The following is a 19,678-nucleotide window of genomic DNA, read 5'->3' on the forward strand; positions in this document are numbered from 1 at the left end:
ACTAGAGGCTTCTTAAGTATATTCAATGCTCTTTTTATTTAGACAAAATTACTTCATCTTTCATTTCATCTTTACATTACAATATTCTTTACATTTTTTTAACTTTCAATATATTAGCTGTACTGAGAAGGAAAAATTGCTGTGAATGATAATCTAGTAAGGGAGGGCAATGACTTCATGCCTTGTTGTCTTCACCTCAAGAGTTGTTACAGCTTTATGTCGTCTTTAGGAACAGGCTCCAGATTTCTTATTTTTCTTGTTTCAATTCTGCATCATCTATTTTCTTCAATCCCAGTCTCCTAAAATGTAAGCAGTACAAAATATTCTCATCCATCACAACAATAGCATGTAAAAGAAAGCATATGCAAATGTAGGTCATGACCCTAATTGCCTAATTATACCTGAATTGAATTGTGTTGCACTTGAAATGAGTGAGGTGTTGATGGGATCCTGAATTTGTCATGGGCACTTAGAATGACAGTGTTATCGTTGACTCATCTCTCTCCCTCATCACCACCCCACTCCCAACATCTGATTAGTTGCCAACCTCTGCCTGTACAATATCTCAGGACCTCAGCAGAAACATCAGTGGTTCTCCTTTTCCTGATAAACAACATTCAGAATATTTTATGTGGCTCCGAATATCTGCACCCTCTGCTCTTACCCCACCCTTCTTGTCTTCTTTCCTCTTCTCACCAAACTGAGCCCCAGCTCTTCTTGGCTCACCTTGCTTTAGTGCCTTTGCTCATACTCCTCTCTTTGCCTGAAAATACCCTCTCTCTTCCCTCTAGTCTCTGAATGTTCAAAATAGAATCACCATTCAAAGTCCAAGTCATGAAATATCCCTGGATTCCCACATGAAGAAACGTTCTTTTTTTTTGAGTCTCTGTAAGATCTTATTAGTGCCTCTCATATCATTTCATTTATCCTATCAAATATTGAGGGCTTACTACCTGCCAGACAGTTCTAGGCGTTGGGAATATGACAATGGACAAAACTTATGGGATTTATAGAACTGAAATTCTAGTAAAAAGGATGAACCCTAAATATATAACATGTCAGATGAGGATAAGTACCATGGTAAAAATAAATCAGGAGTGCTCTGAGAAGCTCTCACTGATAAGATGTCACAACCTGCCTCCTTATTTCCTTCAGGTCTTAACTAAAGGGTCAGGTTCAATTTTATATAAAATTTTTTTTTAACATATGCTCTGTACTAGAACATAATAGGTAGGTAGCTTATTAAATTTTTGAACCTCTTGTGGTAGCTTGTGCTCTGATTTGTACTAGTAGATAATTCAATAAATACATATCAATATAAAGAATAATTATAATAACAGGAATTATTTACAAAGTGAGATCCTGGAAAAAGAAATTTTGATTTAAAGTTGAGGAAAAAGACCTTCTGAATTTGAGACCTGGGTTATTGAGATGGTGTCCTTTGTACCTGCAGGCAACTCCCTCATGCAGGACCTTTTATGCTAGAGAGGTCAAATGTTGGACAATACGTCATAGGCATGAATTCCCGATTCTGTCATCGCCTGTTACTACTTAGTGAGTGGCTGTAGAGTAATGAGAGGGATGCCCATATGTGGCTTAGGGGAAGCTATCTCATTATTTCATACCTGTAGTCATGTTTATAACTGACCTTCTATAGCTCTCAATTTACAGGTGTTTATTTCCCTGTGCCTTTTCCTTTTGCCTTCCAAGAAACCTAACTTTCTTAGAAACTTCTTTTGAAAACGTGTAAGCCTTTTTAAACTTTCCGGATTAGCTCTACATAACTGCCTATGCATTTTAATTGGTATTCAAGTATTTACCTTAGGTTCTTTTGATCAGGATTCTGGAGTTCTTGGGGCTGGCATGTCACGGAGTAAAGTAACCCATTGGCAGGTGATGAATGCATGACTTGTTGGAGCAAATCACTCAGTGTCTTGGTGACACTTTTGGCTATTGTTGTTCTCCCAAACCTTTGGGGCAGATTAGGAACGTGTCTCGAGATGCTGTCCTCTGTATTGCTTCCAAATCTCAGAGGCGGGTTGGCCATCACCCCAGTGCTTCTTTCTTCTTCCACGGTCCTCCCAAATCTCAGTGGCAAGTTGGCTACTGAGGGTGGCATTTTGTTGACTGCAGGTGTACTCATCTTAATGACGTTTTTTGGACCCCAGTCTTTTAACTCTTCAAAATTGAGACTTCTTTCTTTTCCCCAGCAGAGATCTCCTCTAGGCTATAATTAGAAATAACCATTAAAATAACATTATTATTATAAGCAATGGATTTAAACCCCAAATTAAGTTAAATCCAGACTTTAATCTGCAGAATTGTTAAAGCTATGAACAAAGTGTGTGCTTTCATGTGCAGAATTTTTAAAATAAATAATTTGTATTCAGCTTCTTAAAGCAATCTAGTTTCACTGTCCCTGGACCATTGTAAGACAGCTATAAAATATTAATAAAACATATACAGTGCATGCAGCAATGTGTTTGAGCAGCAAGAACACAATGAAGTATTGAAATGAGGCAAAAGTTTATTTTACTGCAGTTATTCTTCAGTTTTGATTCATGTTGTTTATAACTATTTCATAGATTTTTATATTTTGCTTTTAGAGACACCTCCCACTGCCTCTCCATTTCTCTTGTTTCCCTCCTCTTTAATAAAAAGCCAAAGTGGTGGGCTCATGAAAGCAGAGATGCTAGCCACATTTTGGGGTACAGCTGGAGGAGACTTCTTTTTTACCTGCTCATATTCAGAGTTCCACTCTAAAAGCATTTCTCAAGAAATTGATTGCATTTTTGTCAGTATGTAAATTACATTAGTAAAACACCGATTGGTTTGTGGGTTACTACACCCCGACTATACCAACTTTAAAGCAACCACTTAAAATACAGCAAATATTTAATTGGATTTAGTTTTACCATGAAAGTTTGTCCATATGAAGATTTTTAAATAACTGTTTTCTGATTGTAAAAAGTAATACCTATTCATTTCAGCAAATTTGGGAAATTATATAAAGGCATAGAGAACAAAATAAAAATAACAGGGAATTCCACCATCTAGGGATAAACATTGTGCTTTGATATAGAAAGACAATTCAAATGTCCAGCTGAAATGTATCCAGTACTTATTTCTGCAACTGCTTGTTACAGCTGTGCACTTCTGAGTCAAATTGAAAATTAATGCGCCTTATGCTTGCAAAGTATCAAACTCTGCACTAAGATGGTCATGAGAGGCCAAGCTGTGTGCTGTTGTGCTACCAAATACCAGTTAGAGCCATACGCTGCCATGGGAAGGCTGAAGTGTGACAAAAAACAAAACACAAACTTCCTTCTTACTCTTTACAAAAGCACTGGACTCAGGACAAATGTTCAGTAGGTTATGCTAGTCATGTTAGATAGAGTTAAAAACTTACCTCAGAATATTTGTCATAATTCTTTTTGCTGTGAAGATTGGGCATCATTGATTCATCTGAACAGAAAATATCTGATGTTAATAAGCTTGAAGTGGCTAAAGTCAGTAAAATGAATTGTTTTGATGAAATAATTTCCATTTTGTCCAAAATCTAGAATTAAGTTTATATGTGCAGCCCGATGTCTACATGAAGGGAGACTGTGGTCTTTTTATCCTGTCCAAAAACAAAGGAAAGTTCACTTTCACAGCGAACTCAATCCCACGTGTTTTAAGCACCAACATTAATTAGTGTTTAACTGAAATATGTATGTAAGGAATGTGGGTAATTCATTCTAGGAAGACAGCAACGTTTCTGCTTGCAAATTCATTAACTTTGAAAATAATTTTCTTCATTATGAAGGAGCATTTAATTAGATAAGTTTGGGGCCATCGTCATTAAGATTCCAAACAGAATGCTTCATTTCTCTGAGCTCAGACAAGAAGTATTTTCTTTTTGGTGTTTACGTCAATTCTTGGGAGAAGGAAAAAAAAGTATTCAATACATGCTAGCTCTGTTAAAAAAAAGTGTTTTTTTTCACACAAAAGAGTTAGGCGTAGTATTTTCAAAATGTCAGACAAAATTACAAGTGTGAAAAGAATTCCAAATCACATAAGACTCAAATAAAATGCCATTAATTAACTTTTTGTAAAATGCTGTTTGGTTACTAAAAAGCTTCAGGAGTAAATGTCAACTGTAACGTGAAGGGTGTGCATAAGACCCAGCGATTGGCATTTTGACAAACTGGCTGTCTCAGGAGAAGCTGGAGGCAGCTCAAGGCTTTTTGTATTTGCCCTGTGGGTCTTATTTGGCAAAACTGTATAAATCACTGGGATTTTATTTCTATGACAATGCGGCATCCTACCTTCCACCTCAAACCCCTTAAGAACCCTGGCAGAGGATTGGTAAATCACGCACATGCTAATTTTGTTGCTCCCCTGGCCCATATTATTTAGGTAATGTTGTGGTCCGTGCACAGGTTGGAAGAAGAATTTCCAGACACGAAGTATTTTAGAAAAGAGTGAGTTTATTGAGAAAAGCAGAGTTAGTCATGGGCGCTACAGATAGAGCCAGTCGGCTCTCCCTGTTCTATCAGGAAGTCGGCCCGCTGTATGGGCAGCGGCCCTCACTAACTCTGCTCTTTGTTCTCAATAAACTCACTCTTTTCTAAAATACTTCGTGTCTGGAAATTCTTCTTCCAACCCGCGCATGGACCACAACAGTTTGGTGGCCCGTATGGGGACATCTCTTGGGGGGATCTCCTGCCCAACCTCCTCTTCTCATGCCTTGGGTCCCTCTGTGAACAGGCAAGTTGCCATGGAAGCAACAGAGGACTCTGGCCAGGGCTACACCCTGGTGTGTTCCGAAGTCTCCATGGCTCACTTCGCCCCAGTAACTGCCGCCCAGAACAAGTGAGGGTCCCTCTGTCTTCCTTCTGACTGAGGACTGGGCCGATTGATATTGTGCGGGCATGGGTCAGGCATTTAAAAGCCATTAGGGCGCCTGCCGCTTGAAGACTCCCATGAAAGGATAAGGGGGTCACGGAACAGACCAGGCTGTTAGTGCATCTGCCCCCAGCAAGACGACTTCCATGTACCGTGAGGCACATATTGGTTCAAGCAAAACACTGAGCCCCCTCCCCTTGGCCGCTGCCTTCCCGTCAGGACTAAAAGGAGGAGTCCTCAGCCTGTCTTCTCTGTTACTTTCACCTTTTTCTTGATCCGGATTGACTTACAGGAGCCTAGGTGTTGCCTCTGAGCCATCCCAAGAGTGCCTTTTCACGTTTCAGGGGATTGCCAAACAGTGAGTCACCCAGTGGGTCCTGGTCCCAGGAATCTCTCCTTTCTTTCTTTCCCTGCCCAAGTTGCATGGTGCCTTAGTCACACGGTTCGTACCTCAGTTGCATGGTTTGTGCCTTAGCCACACGCTCAGGGGTCACCTCTCACGGTCAAGACATGATTGTTGGGACGGTCGGCCCATCTTGTGCCTTAGTCGTGTGGAGAGATCACTGGGGCAAAGGGAATGCCTTTCTGTCAGCCAGTGACTCTCAGTACCCCCATTCTACGGCATACAGGCTAAGAATGGGTTCTGGTACGTCTCGGGAGCCTCCCTCAGACTCACCCCTCAGCTGTATCCTTAGGAACTGGAAAAATTTGACCCTGAAAATCTCAGAAAGAAGAGGTTCATTTTCTTTTGTAACATGGCTTGGCCCCAGTTTAAACTGGGGAACCAGGAACAGTGGCCTCTTAACGGCACGCTAAATTATAACACGATCCTCCAACTTGATCTCTTTTGCCGGAAACAAGGAAAGGACTCAGAGGTTCCCTATGTCCAGACCTTTATGGACCTTAGTCAGAATCCAGATCTGAGGGACTCATGCCGCATGTGTCTTTCTGTTGCCGCCTTATCCCCCCGACCCCCTCTGTCTCCCTCTCCAGCAGATCTCCTAGACAACCCTCTACTTGACCTTTCCTGTCCCCCACCTCATCAACGCCCTTTGCTTCAGCCCCCGCCCCCACCTCAACCCACAGCTCCTCCACAGGCACCCCCTTATCGGGGTGAAAGCCCCCTCTCCCCACACAAGATCAAGAACTGCCCAACGCCAAGAAACAGGTTCTAATATGCTTCCCCTAAGGGAAGTAGCAAATGGAGACATGGGCATTGAGTCCATGTTCCCTTTCCCATGTCTGACATTTTCCCAAATTCAAAACAAGTTAGGTTCCTTCATTCAGGATCCCACCACTTGCATTAAGGAATTTCAGGCCCTCACTATAGCCTTTGACCTGACCTGGCAAGCCATTCACATACTCCTGACCACTTGTACTCATGAAGAGAAAAACAGGATATAGGCGTTAGCCCAAGCTTGGGCAGATGAGTCACAGCTCTGTTTCCAAAACCTGGATGGATGGGGACCCATTTGGGGCTAGCTAAATGACTCTCTTTGTAACTACACCATCAATTTTAATCAGACTAGCCTGGAGTGGCATCCCTGGTCAGAGGAAAATAAATATGATGTACATGAGGGTAATTTCACTTTGTATTGGGGAAATTAAAGGAAAAATGAGACTAAGAAATATATTAATGAAGACCATATACCCATAAGTTGCTCGGCCCTGGGAACTAAATATGTGGGGATTGGTGTTATCACCCGACACTTACTTAGTTTAACCTCCCGACAAGACTTTCCTCCAAAATATAACAATTCAACTAATATTTAGAAATTTGTTATGCCAATCCCCCCATCACACTCATAATCATTCATAGCCTGGCTTCTCCCCTTTGTGTATAGATGATTATTTCCTCAGTGTTTGGCCTTCCCAATGTAATCCTAGGCCATGGGACCCCAGTCTGTTTCCAGAGGAAAACTCCCAAAACGTCAGGGCCTGGCTCTGGGGACCCACAACAGGGGCATCCTTGAGGTGCACCAGATTTTCATTTCTATGCAGTAACAGGGTCTGTATGGATCTTCCCACACTTTGGAGGGGCTCCTGCACAATTACTGTGGTGGTCCCAGAGGTGACCATTATGACTACAAAGGATTTAGCTTCCTTAGGAGGCATTCCCAGCCTTGGGTCCTTCCTCGAGGAGGCCTTCAGACCTGTCTGGGAGAGACAAAAACGAACCACTGATTGGGGGGACATGCTTATGATAACCCAATTCTTGATCTGCCTGAAATAAAACACAGTGTCTTTAGAGGGCTCTTTGGTTTGCAGGCATACCCCTCTTAGAGAGGAGCGTTCTCCATCTCACCCTCATGGTCCAGGACTCTTGGAATGCTACAGTAGCAGCCATTGAGGAACAGCAGTCAGCCCTAGGCTCTCTGGCCAAGGTGTTTTTACAAAATAGGGCCCTTAATGTTATAACAGCTGAGGTGGGAGGTGTCTGTGCCCTACTAAATGAGACAGGCTGCTTCTATGTTCATACCTCCGGCCAGGTTGAAGAAGACCTTCAGAGTCTAAAGAAAAAGATCAAATTAACAGAGTATTTAAAAGAGAGAGCAGGACAGGGCCCCAGCTGGCTTTCCAGCCTCCTCTCCTCTGTGGGGATCCAGATATGGACATGGCTATTTCCCTTGTTGGGACCATTAATCCTGATACCCTTTGTTTTGTTGTTTGGACCCTGCATATGAACACATTATCTAAGTTCATCTCCCAACAGGTTCAAAAGATTCAATTCCAGATGGTGCTGCAACAAGGATACCAGCCAGTTGGCACACAGACTATGTTGGAGCAAGCCACCTTATCGTTCCGCGGGCTCTCATCTCCCTCCGTAAATACACCCTGACTGAGAGCGGGTATCAGGAACCCAGGACCCCTATAACGCCCCTGTCCAGCAGGAAGAAGCTAGGAACGGTCATCACCCCTTTCCCCAATAACCTGGGTTCCTCTGGCCGGAGATGGGGATAGGTAGATAGTCAGTCATGAACGGGGTATTAAGGGGCCAAAGATTTGGCCCATAAATAAAAAGAGGGGAGAATGTGGAGCCCTGCATCAAGGACACCCTACACCAAGGACACAGGACAAAAACTCTGGAATTAACCAATCCCCCATAACAACTGTTGCCATGGGCTCTCCTGATCTAAACTGGACAGCCCCCCGACTCCATATCAGGTAAAATATTCACCATGTAACAACCTTATAGCATCCTGACCAATCACCTAATGCCATCCTGCCAGCAGGAATTTTGTCTTGAGGCGCTCCATATTAGGCAAAATAATCACCATGTCATAACTTGGTAGCATCCTGACCAATCACCTAATGCCATCCTGCCAGAAGGATTTTCTTTGTCTTGAGGCTATAAAAGTTGGCTACTAGCCCACAAAGGGGGTCGACTTTCCCTGGCTACCAGGAAGGTAGCGACCATTCTGTTTTATAAACTCTGTCTTCCTTACATTCTGCCTTGTGTCTGGAAATTCTTTTCCAACCTGCGCTTGGACCACCACAGGTAATCTCTCATTGCCACAGGCGCACGGACATCATGGCATAAGAAAAGAATTTACAGAATAAATGCTTATTTACTGAAATGCCACAGCAGGTCTCTTCTGGAGCAGCTGACTGGTATTCCATTTACTTATTCATTTGCTTATTTATTTATTTATTTGGCTGCCTTGCATCTTTGTTGCTACCCCCGGTCTTTCTCTAGTTTTGGCGAGCGGGGGCTACTCTTGGTTGGGGTGCATGGGCTTCTCATTGTGGTGGTTTCTCTTGTGGAGCACAGGCTCTAGGCGCTTGGGCTCAGTAGTTTTGGCTCATGGGCTCTAGAGCACAGCCTCAGTAGTTGTGGCACACAGGCTTTGTTGCTCTGCAGCATGTAGGATCTTCCCGGACCAGGGATCGAACCCATGTCCCCCACATTGGCAGGCGGATTCTTAACTGTTGCACCACCAGGGAAGTCCCTGACTGGTATTCTTAAAGACCTCCTTTATCACTAGACTGCCTAGGTTCTAGAGAAATCATTACTTGCTCCCACCTCTCCATTCACCCCTCTCAGGAGAAAAAGACCTTGCACTGATCGATTTCTAACACTCCAGCTATTTCTAGATACATGCACTTAGAGGTGAATTCACAAAAGAGCAAGTCATAAAATTGCACCTTTTATGTCAAGAATTGTACCACCTCTAGCTTCTCTCACCAACCTACCGTAATTTGAGGTATGAGATGGGCAGAAGTGAAGACCTTTCTCTCTATTAAAGTTCTACAGAATAAATCAGAAAGTTGAAAAACAATTGTGGGTAAACTCTTGGGTACCCCAAGGTCACACTTGCCTGTGGCCTCTCTTAAGGCAGTTGACTTCACTGGTCTCATTTATTTTGGACTCTGGTAGCCAAGAATCCCCACAGCAGGAGGCAATTAATTCAATTCATAGTCTAATGTTAATTTTGTAATGTTGTATTGGATTATTTGGGTTTAATTTCCCTGAGGATTTAATACATTTCTCTTCCAAATTGTTCCTTTGCAAACTGCTGATGGAACTTCCTGTTTATTGTGGTCAGTAGATCCAAACTTTTGAGAAATGGGTGAAGCAAGGAGCAAGTTATGTTGGCTGAGTTCAGGCTCTGGAAAAAGTGGAATGGATCAGCCTGGGTCTCTTTCAAAACATGCTTGTATGTAGTTGTTTCAAACTTTAGCAGTTCACCAGTTTTCAGTGCTGCTACTTGGGGTTTTGGCACATCAATTAATTTTTCTGACTGCAGTCAGTATCCAGAGTAGCTGACGTGACTAATTACTCCCTTGCCTCGACTGGGTTTAAACTTCCAAGTTTAGAGTGTAATTAGAGTTCTAATCTTATTAATATTGGGCTTGGCTCTTTTCAACTACATCTTCCGTTAGCTTTGAAAATGTTAACAGGTATAAGAGAACATTACCTAACATACACAATACGAAATCACCATAAATCTTTTGAGGAAATGTGCTGCCATATACATAGCACATTTAGGGATTCTTGATGAGACATATGAGCATACAAAAATAAAATCTATCTCCCTGACGTGTGGCATTTCCACACATGCTTCGTTTACTAAGACTTTAGAAAACTTAAGGCTACTCCCTTCTAAGCTTTTCTCTCCATCCTGGACACTTCTGAGCTTTGGATACCCCAGATACTTAGCTTCCTACCAGACAGTGCTGTTGGGATGTCCCACAAGCATCTCAAGTCCAGTATGTCCAAGATGGAATTTATCCGTTCAATACCTGTCTCTCCTTCTGTTTTCCATTTCAATGAATAGTTACTGTATTGGTCAGGGTCCAGTCACAAGACAGAAAGCACACAGTAATTTGAATAGCAAATGGTTAATATAGGGAATTACTAGTTATAACAGGAGATTAGCTATAAAGGGGTAAAGAATACTCGAGGGCCAAGGGAGAGTATCCAAGGGAAGGACAAACTGACTGGAATTCAGCCTGTATTGGAGAAGGTGTGGATAGTAGAGAAGTCTGTTGGGTCACCACAGGCCACAGCCTTGTCCATAATCACAGGTGTGAGACATGCTTCTGCGGTGCAGATGGGCCAGTGCTGGGGAGGCGACTTCTGGGATATTCCTGAGACTTACTGAGAATCTGCCACTGAAGCTCGATGGGAGTGAGTGCTAATGGATGTCCCCTATATGGATTGCTGGCAGCCATGTGTAGGAGCGCAAAGAAGTAAACCTGAACCAGGAAGAGAAGTCCCTTCCTCCTGCAGTATCCCTCTAGTGCCTTCTACTGACAAAGCTTAAAATTGTGTCAGCTGCAAAGGGGAAACGCTTTCTGGGTCAATCTCCATTATCAGTGAAGGAATAAAGAGTGGATTTGGTACTGAGAGGCAGTAGATAACTGGCACAGTTACTATCATCCACCCATTTATCCAAGCTAAAATCCTTTGTGAGATCCTTGACTATTTTCTCTCCTTGTCTTCCGCATCATGGTCTACAGTTAATTGTGTTGTTTCTAGTTTTGAGCTATTGCACTCAATAATAATGGCCTATATTTTTTGACCACTTGTCACGTGCCAGGAACTGTTCTGTTAAAGTGCTATTAAGCACTTTGTGAATTAGCTTCTTTATCTTTCATGGTAATCCCATGAGCAGGTACCATTATTGTTCCTATTCTACGGAAAGGGAAACTAAGAAAGAGTAAGTAACTTTCCCTATAGGTGGCAGATCCAGGATTGAATGCAAGTAGTCTGAACACTTACTCCCTATGCTGGTCTGCCCAATCAAGCCTGTTGTCTCCTAACTTCTAGATAGCTCTTACAGCTAGCTGTTCATTTGTCTCCATCCCCACTGCTTTTACTCAGTTCATCGTTTTCTCTTGCCTAGACCTTTGTCTTTGTCCTCTCCAGTTCTTCCTCCACCACACAATCAGAAAAATTTTTATAATACAATATATTTATGATTTCTTCCTTAATATCTTCCAATGGTTTCCCACTTCCCTCGGAATCCCTAAGCCCACTCTCTAGGACCTGTTCTCTGCTTATTTCTCCAGCATTCTCTCTCACCACTCCCTACCAACTCTGTTTTATGACTAACTTCTTTCTGTTCTTCCAAATGGATGAGGTTTCTCTTGCCTCCAGGCCTCTGCCCAGGATTTTCCTGTGCATGGGGTATGTATCCACTCCCCTCTGTCCTTCTTACACTGATTCATTGTTTGGGTCTCAGCTGAGGCATCCTACTTTGGGAGAAGACTCTTCTGACTTCGCGTTCCGTCAATGGCTCCTTTCACTGACTTGCCCTGTTTCTTGTCTCCTCTTCTGCTGCTCTGTAAATTGTGTGAGGGCGGGACCTTGCTTGTGCAGATCATAGGAGTATTTCTATTGTCTATCTCACAGATGCTCAGAAAATTTTATTTCTAAATAAATGAATAAATTTTTCATTAGTATTGGGAATAGGAGTTAAAACTGAAGTTGCTTGTTAATTATTTTTCCCGGTTTTGGCCACCGACCGGAGTTTTCTCTTTACTGAGACTTATATATTTTTATTTATTTTATTTGTATTTTTTTGCGGTACGCGAGCCTCTCACTGTTGTGGCCTCTCCCGTTATGGAGCACAGGCTCTGGACGCGCAGGCTCAGCAGCCATGACTCACGGGCCCAGCCGCTCCGCGGCATGTGGGATCTTCCCGGACCGGGACATGAACCCATGTCCCCTGCATCCGCAGATGGACTCTCAACCACTGCGCCACCAGGGAAGCCCAAGACTTATATATTTTTAGACCTTAAGCTTGTGGCTTATTCTGAAACCATAACATCTTAACATTCTCTTGCTGAGGATTCGCACCGAGGGCTTTCCCAGACTGAGACCTCTACATGGACAGTCAGGGATAGGTAGGTTGAATGTGAACTTGGGTTTATTCAGTTGTAGTGGAGCATGCAGCTTGATAAGTTCAATATGTCCTGATGGATCCTGCTGTGTTGATGGGCCAAAACACGAGGAAGGGTGTGAAAGGGGACTGCACAGCCCCGAGGAGGGCTTCCTGATGATGCTTCAGGATCTCTCACTAGGCAGATTTCTTAGGCCCACTGGCTGAGCACAGAAAAGGGTTCTCTGATTGCTTATTATTTGTCCCCACCCACTAGCTGCACCCTAACCTCTGGTAGGCAGTTAGAGTTGGGGACAAATCATTTCCATCAATCAGGAAGTGAGCTGACTTGTTTTGGGTTTAGGACTTTGTAAGGCTCTGGTTTATCTGAACTCCTAGTAAAACATTTCAAATAAGAGACTGTTTTTGTGCCATGGGCTGTATGTTTTTATTTAAATCTTTATATAGAAGGGCCAGCTCACTCCACACATTGATCCAGGCCCCCTGAGGCCATGGCAAGATCTACCAAAGAGATGATGAATTTTAATATCCAGAGGAACCTCATTATAGAGCCCTTCTTCTTACCCTCAACCCAGCCATTTACTTTCCAGGCACTTGCCTTTTTACACTGTTTATTTCTTCCTTTCTCTCTAAGCATAATCCAATTGTTATGCTATGCAGAAGAATTGGTGGCCATTGTAGTCTTATTTTGCATTTCATGTTTGCGAAGTTTTTTGTAACCATTTGTTAACTAATATCTGGCCCTCTTTAGAGGTGGGTGGTGGTATTACTGTATAATTTATTTCAGTATTATGTGTGCAAAGAGAAAGAAACACCTGCCTTGGTTCCAAACAAAAATATCCCTATGCAAATTGTGTAAAATTATTATTTTTAAAATGTGTGGTGGTGCCTTTGTTTCAAGATTTATGAGTGGCTTGTTATAATGAGCTTGTCATATTTCGGTAGCAGGGTTGTATTTACTTCTGTGTTTACGATGACAGATTACAATGTCAGGGCCTTGGAAGGTGCTGATGTGAATGTGAGACAAAGATTATTCCTTTATGTAGTAAAAGCAGTTGAAATTCAATTCTGGTTGAAATAACTTAAAGAGTCAAATTGTAGAATACAAGAATAGACATTAAATATTTATAAAAATTAATTCACATGATTTATTCTAGAAGGTTGATTAAATGGCAAGGTCACTATATCTAAAGGACGTATTTTATTTATTTATTTATTTTTATTTAATTTTTTTTGCGGTACGTGGGCCTCTCACTGTTGTGGCCTCTTCCATTGCAGAGCACAGGCTCTGGACGCGCAGGCTCAGTGGCCATGGCTCACAGGCCCAGCCGCTCTGCAGCATGTGGGATCTTCCCAGACCGGAGCACGAACCTGTGTCCCCTGCATCGGCAGGCGGACTCTCAACCACTCTGCCACCAGGGAAGCCCTAAAGGATGTATTTTAGAAGAATGCATTGAACAAACTTGCAGTATCAGTATTAGATCTTTCAAGCAATATGGTGTGGTACTGTTTAAAAAAAATTTAAAGCAATTGTGCAAGGCTGATTAGGAAGCAAACTCTCCTCAGCAAGGCCTTCCAACTCGAGCTTTTATGTTTTTTAATGTTTCATTTTTATTGACATTTTTTCCCTTGCAGGAAAAATGTGTGATTTTTACTAGCCTGGCAGGGGGTTGTGGTACCTCTTGCCAAAGTGTCAAGAAAACTACGAATTCTCTATATGAGGGACAAAGGCCAGATGTTTAGTTAAAACAACACATAACGTTTATACAAATATAGGTAATGGAAACCAAGACCTTTACTGGGGTTTCTTTTTTTTCTCTGTTTTTGGCCAATCTTGTCTTTTGATATTTTTAAAATAAGCAAGCAGCCATCTTGTTTTTCTAACCTGAGCAGAAGAATTTAGTTTCTTACAAAGTGTGTGCTTTTTCAATATCTTGGGTTTTTTTGTTTTATCTTTGTTTTGAAGGATTCTGCTCCAAAATGTGGAATGTGTTCTTCAAATAATAATTTGCTTTAATAAAAAGAAAGTGTGAGACTTTGAATGGCTTAGGAAGGACCTAGCCTAATCCTTAGGCTGACTTTTTCCAGTATCCTGGCCACACCTTCACGGGGGAGGAAATCTGTCGCTTAAACCTACACGGATGTGGGTTTTGGAGGGTATTTAAAAAGACAACTGTTTCTCATCTCAAACAGAGGAATAAGGACAGATGGGTGACCAATAAAAATTAGCATCATCATTCAAATGGACCCTCCTAGATACTCTTTCATCTCTGATGGAAAAAAATAAAAAGGGGGTGAATTGAAATATGCGTATGAATGGGTTGTTGTTCGTTTATTTTTTTCTTCCTGATTGGGGGGTCACATGGTTTCTGTGCTCCTGTGGGCTCTTGGTGAGAGCTCCCACAAGGTCTGCAGGAGCCATGCAATTGCCTTGGTTCTGAGTAGAAGCTGGCCTGGCTCTGACCACACTTGCCCTAACACATGGGCATTTGGACTTTATTCTTTTCTGTTACCAGTCCTTTGGCTTTGGCCATACTTCCTGCCTCTTTGCTCTAGGTCTGAGCTTATGTGAGTACCTCATACAAATGGGTCCCTGGATTACACTGGCTGGACTTCATCACTGAGAAGGGGGTTACACGTCTCTTCAACACTGGTTTTATTGGACCCTCAAAGGGATGTGTCCCTGACATAGCCAGGAATTACTGCATGGCAGTTTTGCTGGCTAAACTCAGTCAGGTCCATGACATATAAAATGCAACTAATTCTGAGCAAGCAAATAGAAAAACCCTCGGCCAAATAGTTGTATTTGGAGCGGCACTTAAAAACATACTTTTAAACCTACAGTGACTTTGGGTATAAATTTAATTAAAGGAGAAGATTTCCTGGTAATCTTCTCATTGTAAAAGGTGAGATCTAGACAGAAAATTCTATACTTATGGAGGTTAAATGAACTAAATAAGTGTTAACCTAATCCTATTAAATATCAACTGGATTTAATTCTAAACTGGGTTTTGTACCAGGTGAATTTAAGAAATCAGATATTTCCTTTTTGAGTACCTATAGTAAAGAAAATAGACAAAGCTAGGAAAGGTTTCAGAATATATTTAGATGCACAAGCAGGCATACCATCTCTAGGGACAATAGCCGATTATAAATACAGGCTTGAATGACCCAGAGCAGTTTAAGAATAGTGGGCTTTGGCTGATGGGCCCTGGTGGAGCCCCTTCTGATTTAATGATAGCAGTAGCCAATGATCCATGGTCTAGAAGCATCAATGTGGATCTTCCAGTAAATACCTCCTCTGTCTGTGCCACATTCCCCAACCTCTACGTCAAGAGCAGTAGAATCGCCCTTCCTATGTTTTCATATACTTTAGGCTGAAGTTTATTTAAATTTATCTCTTTAAAACTTTCCTTAATGAATATCTTGACCTGATCTCATTTGGATTAAAATATCCAGGGGGGAAGGAGTCCTATAATCCTAGGCAGTCCCTGATACACAGGCTAAGCAGGGCGTGGTGAGAGATGGAATAGAAGAAAACTCACTGTGGGCTCACTTTGGACCTCCCTGCCTCCTGAGTGGTTTCCTGTTTGTGTAAATGTTTGTAGTTGAGGCCTTCATTATTGAGGACAGCGGCAAAACTAGGCTCTCCTTTACCTGAGAGATTACTCAAATCCTTTGTTGCATATTACTAAAATTTCTAATGTGTTTAAACAAAATGGGGAATTTATTATGAGGATACTGGGATGTCTTATGAATGAGACTGGGGCCTATAGAACATCTGCAGCCTAGGACTCGAATCACCATCAGGACTTTCTCCTGCATCCTCGTTTCTTCTCTCTGTGCATCAGCTTCATTATTCCCTCCTACCGCTGTCTTGATCTCTCTGCTTCTCTATCTGTTTGCCAAAACTTCTGAGTTTACACATCCTCAGTTTCAGCCACCCTATGAGAAACTGCCTCGTCTGAGTTCCAGATTCAACATGCCAGGGAAAGATTATGATTGGCCCGGTCTAGGTAAGGTACCCCATCCCGAACCAGTCATTTGTGGCCAGGGTGGGTCACACTGCCCTAACATAGAAGATCCAATTGCAAAACTGTGGAAGAGCTGGGGGTGGGTGGTGCTACTGGGAAGACAGTACAGTAGGTGTTCAATAGAGCAGGAAAGACAGAGTATAAGGGAGAATCTGGACTCTTCTCTCCCTAAATCCAATTCACTTTGCAGAGGAAAACTAATTTCCAAGCTGACGAAAAACTAGTTCTGACATGCAGTCAAAGGGCATCTTAACCATCCTGTGATGGTGTGGCTATTTCCGTTTCTCTCTAAAGGTGCTGAGGAGGTCTTTATCCTAGCCCAGTGATACCAGCAGACAGTGCTTTCATCGGTGCCATCTAGATCTTTGTTTTTTGCAAGCAGGTGTTCTTGTGTGATATGTCTGTGGCTCCTGTGGGGCTTTGATGATAAAAACAAAACAAAACAAAGTAAATTCTAGATCTTCCTTCCCCAGGAGCAGCCGAGGGCACAATTCCCAGCTATTTCTCCATATAGCCATGAAAAACAGTGCCAACTTCGAGAGCCTGTAAGATTCCCTTTCTCCCCTGGCAGGTGAGAGCCCTGGCTCAAGTGTTCCTCTTTGGCATTCGGAGGCACTCCTGATTCCAGCATTGTGCTCAGCACCAGATATGAAGTACTGTCCTGAGAATTTCAGGACCAGGTGGTTTGGTCCCTAAATGGTCCTCTTTCCTAAATGTTTCACGCCCTTTATGCTGCTATGTGATACTGGCTGGTTTCGTTTCTTTGCAGTGCATTTACTAAGGTCAGGTGAGTTCTGTGACCCAGAGTAGAATGGTTCATTGCCCTCTGAGCAAGAAAGTTTATTTTTCTGTTAAGTTAGGCAGTTTTACCATTCTTTGCCTGATCCTTGGGTAGTCTTCCTTGGAAACACTCCAAAATTTCCTCTCCTTATATAATGAACTATGTAGAGATCAGCAAGGAGTGTTTATTTTGGAGATAGTGAAAATAAGACTCTTGTGTGTAATTCCAAATGTAGGCATATATTCTTTTGGTAATTAGCTTCATTGTTCTCTGTCATTTTTTTTTGACAGTATTTACACTAAATTAGAAGTAGTAATAATGGGATATCCTAGTTCAATCCTACAACCGTATCTGTCTACAATAAAATATTTGCTTTTAGTGACAGAAAGTATTTCAGAAGTGTTCATTAAAACAATTTGATAACTGTGTATCCATTATTAATAACCCAAGACGGGGATTACATGTTACGTGACTCGTAACCAATAAGGAAGCTGCCATTTCCATAATTATAAAGAATTCATATCACATCCATTTTACTATTCTGTATCATTTGACCCATTTATGGCTCATTCCGAAAGAGTAAGATTTAAAAATTTATAAAGTTTTTCAAATGAAAAATCTGCCAGGTGATTTCTCCCTTCCATTGCTGGCAGTAGATGCTCTCCATCTAAGAGGCTGAGTGTTTGGTTCCACAGCCCTCTTCTCTAACTACATAACAGTAAAGAGAGTTCAGGATCCTCTGAGTTATGGTGACCCCTCTCCCTCGGGAGAGAGCCTGGGCAGAGGCCGTACACCCTCCTCTGGGAAGCATTCTGAGGTGTAAATTGTGAAAAGGGAGTTGGGGAGGGTGATGTCAGTTGGCTACGTCTGGAACAAAATTAAGCTGTGGGGTGAAGGGTAGCCACTCAGTGTCCACGTGCTCTCTGTTCAGTGGTCCAGTCAAAGGTTCTGACCAGCCCATTTGGAGAAAAAGTTGAGCAAATGCTCTGCAGGGCTGGCTGAGTCATCAGCCCAGAAAGTTCCCCCAAAGGGTTGTGTACTAGTTGCTGCTACCACTGCTGCTATTATTCTTACTATCTTCTAGAGTTCACTGTGGGCTGGAGGAAGAGAAGGTGGGGTGCAGCCTGGGAGAGAGGAGAGCATAACTGGAAGGTTGGTAGAAGATGGACTTTTATCTTCTAGGTTTTCTTTCTGGCACAGAAGAAGGAATCAGGTCTAGTGAATGATTCTTGGCCCGTTATTCTTCTCCTTCACCCCCACTCCAAATCTCAAATGCAGTTCAACTTGGAGCATCTTGTAATTAGGGTCGAGGAGATCCCGAGCTTATTGTTACACCTGAGAACCTGGGGCAGCGTTGTTCCTAATACACTGCAAATTAGTACCGAGAGACTAACTCCTTTCCCACGTGATCTGATTGCATCACCCTCTCTCTCTCTTTGGACAGGCATGTTGAACAGCAGTTGCTGAAGTGATTTTGATGAAATGTGACCTTTGAAGACTGTGGCCACTGACCAAAGAATCTGAACTACGGTTTCCAACATTTTACAGGCTACAAAACATAAGCTGGCCAGCATTTGTTGCTTGTACTAACAGCTTGAGTCAAGTTTCCTAAGCCTACAGAGAAGACCTCTTACTGCTGCTAATTTTACTATCAGCAAAGAAAAGGGAAATAGGAAACTGTATGGAATGGCTGAATGAGAGCATTTGTGAGAGCAGTATGAACTCGGATTATCCGAAGAGTGGGCAACTTTTTTCTAAAACTAAAAAGGACTCAATTTGCATAGAAATACAGTGGGAAAAAATGTAATGTAGAAAAAGTTATAAGCAGAGATTCTGCTCTGGCCTCTCAGGATGGCATTGATTTACATATTAAGGCAGTCACCAGGGAAATGTGAAAAACCCTCTAGGGAAATTTCCAATGTGATGGATAGAACTTTAATATTGATATAGGATTCATCATGATAATGTAAGTCATAGATCTAAGTCTCCCTTCATCAAATGAATAGTCCCTTTCCAGCCTATTACACAGGCAGCACATGCTTTAAATAGTGTCATGTGGGAGACTTGAAGTCTTTCTTTACCTGAAGTTTCTGAAGTTTTGTTCGCAGGAATAGTGACCCACCGGGTCATCCATCTTTAATTACGTCATCTAGACCATTTGCATTTTCCCCTTTTTATTAATATTTAGTGTTCCTTAAAATATACTTCCATTGTACTTTTCTTCACAAATAGAAAAAGCATAATTCAACACATACTATTTCATACATGCAGTGAGTATGAAGGGAAGATCTGATTCTTAATCTATTCGTTGATCATTATACAAGGAAAAAAGTGATTTCTGGGTTGCTATTTGATTTAGTTATCTAGTACATAATTATCAACCATATACATGTGTATTGTTCATCTTTCTCTGGGTTTCCTAGTCTTCTAACACTGACACCCCACAAAATGGTAGCTGAGTCTCTCTAGAATCCTATAAGACAATGACAATCTTTTTGGAATGAGAATGATTGCAGTGTTGTTACCAATATAATAAATGCCAGTAATAATAAATGTTAAGATTCATCTGCTGCTTTTTTCAGCAGAAATTCGAATATTCATTAGTGGAGCATATAATCACTTTT

General features: G+C 42.0%; 1 protein-coding gene across 1 annotated transcript; it reads right to left on the reverse strand.

Annotated features, from left to right (window-relative positions):
• Window positions 1-247: 247 nt before the first annotated feature.
• Window positions 248-3,547, reverse strand: NPVF (neuropeptide VF precursor). The gene is made up of 3 exons (XM_007466067.1): window positions 3,410-3,547; window positions 1,821-2,227; window positions 248-299 (listed from the first exon to the last, which is right to left on the reverse strand). The coding sequence occupies exons 1-3, from the start codon at window positions 3,545-3,547 to the stop codon at window positions 248-250; spliced, it is 597 nt and encodes a 198-aa protein (XP_007466129.1).
• Between the last annotated feature and the right edge of the window lie 16,131 nt (window positions 3,548-19,678).

Source organism: Lipotes vexillifer, unplaced genomic scaffold (genome assembly GCF_000442215.2).
Source record: "Lipotes vexillifer unplaced genomic scaffold, Lipotes_vexillifer_v1.1 scaffold150, whole genome shotgun sequence".
Classification (NCBI taxonomy): domain Eukaryota; kingdom Metazoa; phylum Chordata; class Mammalia; order Artiodactyla; family Lipotidae; genus Lipotes; species Lipotes vexillifer.

Excerpts from the sequence above, each read along its gene's own strand:
- NPVF (XM_007466067.1), bottom strand. The coding sequence starts at position 3,547 with ATGGAAATTATTTCATCAAAACAATTCATTTTACTGACTTTAGCCACT. Across the intron at positions 2,228-3,409 it reads ATTATGACAAATATTCTGAG|CCTAGAGGAGATCTCTGCTG; the intron begins GTAAGTTTTTAA and ends TTCTAATTATAG. Across the intron at positions 300-1,820 it reads CCTGATCAAAAGAACCTAAG|GAGACTGGGATTGAAGAAAA; the intron begins GTAAATACTTGA and ends CTTACATTTTAG.